Genomic DNA, 9,308 nt, shown 5'->3' with positions numbered 1-9,308 from the left:
CGGCACGGCCTTCAGGCGCCAACGGCGGCAGCGCGCGGGCTGCGGCGGTGAGTCGGTGGCCGCTGCCTTCCCCCTAATCCCCTGCCACCCCGATGCTGTGCCCCGCTGTGCCGGGCGGCTCCCGGGCGTGAGGGGGAGGTGGTGCGAGGATGAAGCGGGGCTGGGGCGCCATGGCTGAGGGGGTCCCTGGACATCATGGCCCAGGGACACAGCACCATGGCTGAGGGGGTCCCTGGGCACCATGGCTGAGAGGGGTTCTGAGCGCTCTGGCCCAGGGGCCAATGCCATGGCTGAGGGGATGTCATGGCCCAGGGGCACTGTGGCATGGCTGAGGGGATCCCTTGGCATCATGGCCGAGGGGTACAGTGCCATGGCTGAGAGGATCCCTTGGGATCATGGCCCAGGGACACTGTGGCATGGCTGAGGGGATCCCTTGGCATCATGGCCGAGGGGTACAGTGCCATGGCTGAGAGGATCCCTTGGGATCATGGCCCAGGGGCACAGTGCCATGGCTGAGGGGGTCTCTGGGTGTCATCGCCAAGGGGCACAGCACCATGGCTGAGGGGGTCCGTGGGTGTCATGGCCAAGGGGGACAGCATCATGGCTGAGGGGGTCCCTTGGCGTCATGGCTGAGGGGCACAGCGCCATGGTTGAGGGAGTCCCTGGGCACCATGGCTACGAGGGGTTCTGAGTGCTCTGGCCCAGGGGCCAAGCACCATGGCTGAGGGGGTCCGTGGATGTCATGGCCAAGGGGGACTGCGCCATGGCTGAGGGGGTCCCTGGGCATCATGGCCAAGGGTCCCAGCACCATGGCTGAGGGGGCTGGGCCGCCATGTCTGACAGAGGCTGGGGTGCTATGGCCAAGGTGTCCAGCGCTATGGCTGAGGGGGGAGGCCTGGGCACTATGGCTGAGGGGCCCAGTGCCATGGCTGATGGGTCCCTGGACACCATGGTTGAGGAGACATGTAGACCTTGCTGTGGAGGACTGGGCCCCTCCATGTGCTCTGTCACACAGGGAGGGGCATAAAGAACAGGGGCCTTTGGCTGCCGTTCTGCGCCGTGTACCCACCTCACCACCCCTGTGGGAGAGCCCACGCGAGGCTGGTGGGGTTTTCGAGTGCTGAGCCTGTTGCGTGATGTTTGACTTGGTGTAACTCAAATCCTGTTGTTTTTTTTTTTTTGTCTTCTGTTTTAGTTCCTCTGCGCGCTGAAAAATCATACTTTTCTGACAGAATGGTGGTTTATGAAGGTAATCACCATCTGCAGTAATTTGTGGGGATGGTTAACACAATCTTGCAGATTTCAGCGAGCTAGATAAGTGTGAGTGTAGCGGACTGTGTCCAAGCAGGACCTTCCCCTTATGGTGGGGTTTATTCCCCACTGCTGCATGAGGAAAGCTTGGACATCATAGAGCCAATCGACAAATGCCTGCTGCCCTGCCATCCAGCCTCACACAACAGCCCTCTGAAGCTGAGGGCTAGTTTCAGCTTCACCACCAACTTGCAGGTCAGTTAGTTTCATATTTGTACATTGACCTTTGGTAGCAGGAGTCAGAGTAAGTTTAACATTAGAAACTAAGTTTTCCAGCGTCTCACAACAGGCGCTAGCCTGTTTTTTTGAGGTCTTATCACGAGGTCTGATATCCTGCATTTTGCACAAAAATCCTCAAAGCTTAATTGTAGAAGCTACTTCTACTGGGAGCGCAAGATGGAAATTTGATGCTCCTTGTTTTTTTGAGGGAAGATGAGTGGTGTTGTCAATATGTCACAGTCAGCTCAATGTAAAGACAACTAAGCTAATTTTCACTAATGTTAAGAAACTTAGCACTGGGGAGAAAGTTATTTAACAAGTTCTTCTAAGGCTGAATCAGTAGCTGGGAGAAAATCAGCATGAATTCTGCCATAGAGCTATGCTGCATGATACACACAGGCCAGGAAAACAATGTAATCACAGTATTTTGAGCAGGGGTTGATTTGCATGTCTAAGCTTGGTTTCTCAGCAGGTGTGGGTAGTGTGTTTTGGCCGCAATTTTTACAGATTTTTGAGTACGTGGCTTTCTTTTTTTTTTAACAAAAATGTAGGGACACGTATGATGAAATCACATGGTTGTGTTTGTTTTTCCCCGGTAGCACAGGGGAGAAAATTACCCTTTCTGAAATGGTGAGTCCATTTGTTTAAAAAAACCCACCAACCCACAACCATCTAAGATATAAAAATACAAGATGTCTACTAGCCTCATCGCTAAAAAAGAAATAGCCTTCCATTGAAGCGGAGGAAACAAAATAGCAAGTTCTTTAAGTCATCTCCCAGGAGACACATTTTTTTCCCAAGGCCTTCATGTGATCATCCTGCTGAGTCAAAAACACTGGTGTCCAAACATGGTGATGACAGGATTTCTTTCTGGCAAGTAAAATAATGACTCCCCTGACTTCTGGTGGGACAGAAGAGAGGGCAATGAAGTGGGAATTTTGCGGTAAACTCGAAAGGCTAGTCTGTAGTTACACCTCATCTGCAGGTGTAAATTATATGAGCTATAAATAGATGTGTTGTGTTCGATGTAGTTAATACAGGAGCTGAAGTTATCTTGAAAAGACCCAACACGTTGGGCTGCAGAGAATCCAAGGGTGTTTGGGCTGCAAGAACAGTGACAGATCTCAGTTGAAAGCAAGGGTCATTGGCCTTCTGCCAGGTTCAAATATCCTCCCAGCTGTGATTCTGCAAAAATACGTCTTGATCTAACTAGGAAGATTAAAATGAGTAGAGAATTATGGGAATTCGCCTTTGCTTCCCTTCTTTTTAATGGTCACCTTGTGGCAAAGGGCTGATGTAAGGAATGGCTTTTGCACCCGCTTAATTTACAACAGAGTCAACAGCATCAAAATGAAACTGAGAGTTGTGCTAGCACTTCTGAGAAATGCTGATCGCTGTCTCTAATTTCATGTTTCATTCCCAAAGAAGAAACTAATTGCCATAAAAGGAAGGGAGTGAAGGAAATTCACAGGTTGGGAGGCTGGTAAGGTCAGAGAGGTAGTATGTCTGTAAGAGGAAAAAACCATTCCATTATTTAAACTTGACGTAGGTACTAAACTATCAAAACACAGGCAGGCTTAGACATACCATGGGCAGAAATGTAGGTGTCCAGAAATCTTTACTGTGGAAAACTTGCAGGGGGATTCAGAGGATTTAAAATCTGGCCTTCGGGACCCACAAGAATATTGAAATACTTAAACTCACCACGTGGATCCAGCTGGTTAAAGGTTTAAATACTTTTGTGTATAGTCATCTTAATTTTTATCTCATTGCAACTGGGAGGTTGTTTTGGAAGTGGTTATGCTGGACAGAACAAAAAGATGCACCTTCATCTCTTTCTGCTTCTTGCCCCTCTTCATCTGTTTCACAGTTTCATAGTGATGCTCTTTATTGATTTGCAGGTGTTCAGAGGGGCAATGACTTTTCCCAGAAAAAAGTTAATTAAAATTACAAATAATTGTGCATATGTTAATGTGTGTTTATCCTTTGCTACGTTACTTTGTATCATTTGGATTACTTTATGTGACTAGAAGTTTAAAGGTTGCAAGATAGCAAGCATTACTGCATCATGTGCTATTTCTTGAAAAGAGATAAGATTGCTATCTTAAAATTGCAAGGAAGCACATGAGATTTTAAAGCAGATGAAAGTATTAGTGATGAAGAGCAAAGGTTGGTAATGGAGAATGGTGCCATCATTTTGGATTTCAGTTCTTTAACTTTGAGATACAAAGGTCAGAGGTAGAGTCACTGAAATCTGAATTTTTCTCAGTAACTCAATTGCTGTACTACCCATACAAATTCATTATCTCATTTGTCTCTCAACCATAAAGCAGAAATAATAGTATTTTTTCACTCCTTACTAATGTTGTATGGCCAATTAACACAGTTTGCATAATACTTTTTGAGGAGGAAGGCAATACCATTCTGTAAACAAAAATGAAACTTCATAGGCCTTCCCTTATTGTACATATTCTGTTGTTTTTACCTTTGATAATATTAATATGAAAGTCTTACTTCCAAAACCGTGTGGAAACAATGTTAAAATGAGTATCATAGCAGGGTCAGGTGTTGATTTGGAATACTGGCTACTTTCAGTTAATAAATGAAATACATTCAACAAAACCAAAATCAAAAGCAGTGGTGGGTACAGGGTATTTTAAAAGTGAGCAACAACCAGAAACTGATACTGATTTGACAATTTGCAATTGCTTTAGGACAAATGAAGAGAAAATGGGAAGAGAGAGTGAAGAAAGTGGAAGAACTAGCAGCTTACTATGAAAGAAACCCTCTTCCTCCAGTTTATAGACCAAAACTGTCCAAACCCTTTCAGCCATCCTCTGTTTGGAAAATATTCTGTCGTCAGGGTGAAGCTTTCAATTATGTGAAAACCTGCAAAGAGGTAAATTATTTGTTAGGTGAATGTCTCTACACTTCAGGTACTTTCAAGGTTGAACTTAACTTAAAAATTTAGTTGATAGTAAAATCTTTATCAGATTGCAAGTGGTTTGGTTTTTTGTTTCTTTTTTTCTTCTCCCCAGTCCTGAAACAGCAAAGAGGGGTTTTTTTTGTCTTTGTGGGAGATCGTACTACACTGGAGGTAGCTCTAAGAATTATTAGTTCTAACATGTGAATTGATCTGTAGTGTTAACCTCTAACAGTAAAAGTGCTTTTTGGTATCATTGTAGTGATAGATTTATTCCTTCTGAAGACGAGCGAGCTGTCAGGGTTGGCAGGAGAATGGGAAGGTAGAGAGAGTTGAGTGGGAAGAAAGAGGAGGAAAAAAGGGAAGAAAAAGAGATAAACAGGAGGCAGAGACAAAATAAAAACAGTAGAACTCTCCAATAGCATCAGAGTTCCAAGTTCAGATGATAAGAAGTTATGAGCCAAATAAAGATTATGCAAAATGTTTTCAGTTCAATACTTTTCAAAATGATTGCTGCTTTTAAAGAAAGCACTGGCTTTTTTTCCTTGCTGTTTTAGGTGTTTAAGTGATCCTGACAGTCTCTTTTCCAAAATGCACTCTTGTTGGTTTGGCAGTAGCGGGGTGGGTTATTTTTTTTTTTATTTCTTTTCAGATTTCATTTTTGGATTTAAATAATACAGAGTCTAAAGAATACCTGCTATAAAGCCATATGCTGCCATCGTGAGGAACATGAGGCTGTTCCTTTCAGGACATTGTTCCTCTTCCCATTAGATGTGCTTGCCACTGATCAGAAAAAAAAAAAAGACTTTACAGAGAAAAGAGAGTTTATATTAATACAGAGCAAAGAAAAGCTTCACATTTTTACTCATGTAACTGAAATCAGAATTATGTTCTTAATTAAAAACAGATGCTACTTAGCTTAAAAAACGATAAGTTTTCTTAAAGTTTCCTAGTATTTACTAACCTTTGACCAAAGAAATGAATGTCAAATAGGAACTTAGAATCATAGACTGAAGTTCTGAAGACTTTAACTGATTTCTTGGAATATAAAAAAAAAACCTCCGATGCTTTTATTTTAAAAGGACGTCCATGTTTTTGCCTTGGAAAAGAACACACAGAGTGGACAGAGGTTTTACCTTGTGACAACGTATAAAGAGCTTTGGTTTTATTACACGTGAGTAGTTGATAAGGTCCCCTGTATGTCACTGTAAGACAGTACTATACTGGATATACTATTGGCTGGCAATGACTGTTACTGGGTAGCTATCCCCAGTACCCGTCTGCTGCTCTGGCTAGCACAATCTAAGAGTCAAGTTTTATATGAAAACTAAGCTTGAAATTTTTTTCTCCATTTGAAAATTAGATTAATTTTTCATACAGTTGGAAAAAAGTCTATGTAATCTCCTTTTTAGTGCTTAAGATATATGAACGATAACTTACTAAGTTTTTTACTGTAGTTTCTATTATTCCTTAAATTCTTAACAGTTTTTCTGTTGACAGAATGTGTTGTAAGACTTAAAGGGGATGGGGAGGAGGAGAATACTTAACAAATAAATTCTAGGCCAGACAGATATCTTTGTTGATATTTGATGATGAAGTTAGTTACGAATTTTTCAAAGCACTTTTTTTGATATGGGTGGTTGATTGAAAAATAAAAGAATATTTAGGACTTGTGGGATCCATATTTGCAGCTGGTAAGTATGTATTAATGTTTATTATGAGAGGTTGTGATTTGTTTTTGTTTTTCCTTAGCATAGGTTATAAAACGAGTCTTATGCATTGCTATGAAGTCATTCCTGAAAAAGAGGCTTGCAAACTTTATTTTGATTTGGAGTTCTACAAACCAGCAAATCCCCGTGTGGATGGCAAGAGTATGGTTGCAAAATTAATTGAGGTAAACTGGAGCAAAGTCATGTTGTAGCTTAATATGAATTTGTTGTTGATTTAATATGAAACCAAAGTATTTACCACTTTATCTTGATTACTCTGTAGTACAGTGAAAAAGAATTGTAGACCTAGTGGTTATTTTTAAGGAAGTAAAAAGTACTTCATTAAAGCACAGTGAAGAGTCAAGATAGAGAATGTGAAAGTGAAAGGAGAAAATGGAGACCGCTGGTTGTTGGAATGCTTGTATTCACTCTAGGTTTACTGATAGGATAAGTTTGCTTTTGCAGATTGTTTTATGTGCTCTGGCACTTGGAAGCTGTAAAACTGAAGGAGTGTTTAGGTATTTTTCAGAGTAGCATCAATAAAAGTTCCATTGGGATATTCCTCAGTCTGTTTCCTTTGCCAGCCGGTGCAGTCATATGTCAAGGCTTTGGCAAATCCCTCCTCATTTTAGGTGTCTTCAGGTGGCAGTTCATTATAGTTGAGTTTGATGATGATGTGGAGAACATGAGGTGACTGCACTTAACAATTTGTTACCTGAAGTTAAATATCTTTGCTAATCATCAGTTTTCTTAAATAGTGCAAATTTCCAGTTTATTGCGAATCTGATTGGAAAATGAGCTCCACTGCAGATTCAGTATGTCAGAAGTGGAAAATAAAGGAGGTTTTTAGAGGGATATTGTTTTGGTCCAATAAAATCTCTTTGTGAGTTGCCATTTAGTTGTGAGACTCCTAATGCTTACATGTCCCTAGCTAGAAAGCAACAAAAGAAAACCACGATTGAGGTCATTCCTTTGTAAAGAACTCTTGATACAGAATCTGGAGGGGTTTACTCCATTGTGGATTAATTCTGAAATCGAGAGATTCCTCAAGTTAAGAAGAGAACTTTGGATGTGCTGGGTGGGGGTTCCAAGATGCTAAAATCCAAAGCTTCCAGAGCCTTAGGTTCTGAGTCCCAGTCCTGAACAGGAGTAATCACAAGATTAATTTATAAAAGGTTTTCAGAGCTATTTAGAGTCAGACACCTTATGTTTCCTGCTTATTAGTGTTCATTGGGTCATACCAATGAATTATCTAAATCAAACAGTGAATACTAACCCTATATATATATATATATATGTATAGCCTCTGTCTTCCATCCAAGGTGAGCCTGCAATACAAACGTTGTCACTGTGGGTGTGAACTGCTTTGTGGTGGAAAAAAAACAAACCACAAAGATAAAGGCATTAAATTTGACTTTGACCTGAAACTGAAAATCTGCTGAGCTTATCACTGTTAGTATATTCAGTGACTTGCGTATTTCGGGAAATACAGCCTAGGTCAAATTTGCTGTGTTATGAGTTAGTTTGAAAAAAAAAAAAAAAATCTTGAAAAAAGATGTAGAATCTGCATTTGTGTTAGGTTTTATAGATACTGCTATTAAAAATGCTAGAGAAAATAGCCTAATTAATATTTATAATTTCAGCTTGTCAGCCAAAAATTAAAAGAACTTTATGATGTAAGTTGTTCAGCCAAAGATGTCTTGAATTTAGATTCCAGTACTGATGAAAAATTTAGTCGACACTTAATATTTCTACCCCAAAAGACCGCATTTAAGGATAATATTCATGTTGGTAAGTGTGTTGTTCTCTCTTACACTGAGAAGCTGTCGCACTCTGTCAGACTCTCTTCATGCCCAGTTTTCCTTCTCCTTTCTCACCCTTATCTCTTCTTCTAGCTCTGCATCTTCTCTCATTCCAGTCTTGAGTAAATCTTGTACTGTATTTCTTCTTCTTTTATACCTCCTGTGGTTTTTAAGTAGTTTCTTCCTGTGCAGTGTGTATGTCCCAGCAGGGGATTGCAGAGAGCACAGGGACTATGGGCTCTTTGCTTTGAGTACCCAAGGACAGCACGGTGATTAATGACACAGCGCTGGGATTCTTTCTAGCCCAGTACAGCAGTACTGAAAATCTTGTTTTCCTTTTGAATTTACCAGTTATTTCACGGGGAGTTCACATGTACTGCTGGATCAAAGCTGTGTAGGGTTGACACGTGTTTTGTGTTGCTCTGAGGAATCATCTATGAAAGGTCCTGTCAGCAGGAACAGCTGGAGTAGAGCAAACTGTAAGGAGAAGCTGGATCTTGTCGGTCTGCCTGCATGTACAATTATTTTTTTTCTCCAGATATTTTTAATAAACGCATGTAGTCCATGGCCTAAGTATCACTTCAAGCCAAAATTCAGATCCTTACTCCAACACAGAGGCCATAGCATTTCTCAGAACCAATTTTTTCAGCTTTTTTTAACATTAATAAACCTATTTCTCATTCTTAGGAGCAGTAGAATCTGTGTCCCTAAACCTTTTGAGGAATAGCTGATGTGGCAAGTGGAGCACATTGGGAGCAAACTGTAAGGAGAAGCTGGATCTTGTCGGTCTGCCTGCATGTACAATTATTTTTTTTCTCCAGATATTTTTAATAAACGCATGTAGTCCATGGCCTAAGTATCACTTCAAGCCAAAATTCAGATCCTTACTCCAACACAGAGGCCATAGGATTTCTCAGAACCAATTTTTTCTGCTTTTTTTTAACATTAATAAACCTATTTCTCATTCTTAGGATCAGTAGAATCCATGTCCCTAAACCTTTTGAGGAGTAGCCAATGTGGCAAGTGAAGCACATTGTGCCTAAGTATCACTTCAAGCCAAAATTCAGATCCTTACTCCAACACAGAGGCCATAGGATTTCTCAGAACCAATTTTTTCTGCTTTTTTTTAACATTAATAAACCTATTTCTCATTCTTAGGATCAGTAGAATCCATGTCCCTAAACCTTTTGAGGAGTAGCCAATGTGGCAAGTGAAGCACATTGTCAAAGTTATAATCAAATGCTTGTAATATTGGCTGCCAGCCCCAAGTGTGACACAGAGCAGTCATTTCTTACATGATGTTGTGGTAACAGCTCCAAACCCTAAAAACTTAAATGGGATAAC

At 41.0% G+C, this 9,308-nt stretch overlaps 1 protein-coding gene across 1 annotated transcript in view; it reads left to right on the top strand.

Moving 5' to 3' along the window:
* The first annotated feature begins 21 nt into the window (after positions 1–21).
* PRIMPOL (primase and DNA directed polymerase) overlaps positions 22–9,308 on the top strand; it is a 17,892-nt gene continuing 8,605 nt past the window's right edge. Inside the window, exons 1-6 of the mRNA XM_014945655.1 lie at positions 22–47; positions 1,196–1,249; positions 4,245–4,429; positions 5,536–5,627; positions 6,206–6,347; positions 7,806–7,953. Coding sequence (XP_014801141.1) covers positions 1,234–1,249; positions 4,245–4,429; positions 5,536–5,627; positions 6,206–6,347; positions 7,806–7,953 — 583 coding nt within the window. The 5' untranslated portion in view covers positions 22–47; positions 1,196–1,233. The remainder of the gene's footprint in view (positions 48–1,195; positions 1,250–4,244; positions 4,430–5,535; positions 5,628–6,205; positions 6,348–7,805; positions 7,954–9,308) is intronic.

The sequence above is a fragment of the Calidris pugnax genome, unplaced genomic scaffold (genome assembly GCF_001431845.1).
Source record: "Calidris pugnax isolate Ruff unplaced genomic scaffold, ASM143184v1 scaffold58, whole genome shotgun sequence".
In the NCBI taxonomy this organism is placed as follows: domain Eukaryota; kingdom Metazoa; phylum Chordata; class Aves; order Charadriiformes; family Scolopacidae; genus Calidris; species Calidris pugnax.
The sequence above is the reverse complement of the archived record's forward strand: the minus strand, read 5'-3'. Positions and strand labels throughout refer to the sequence as shown.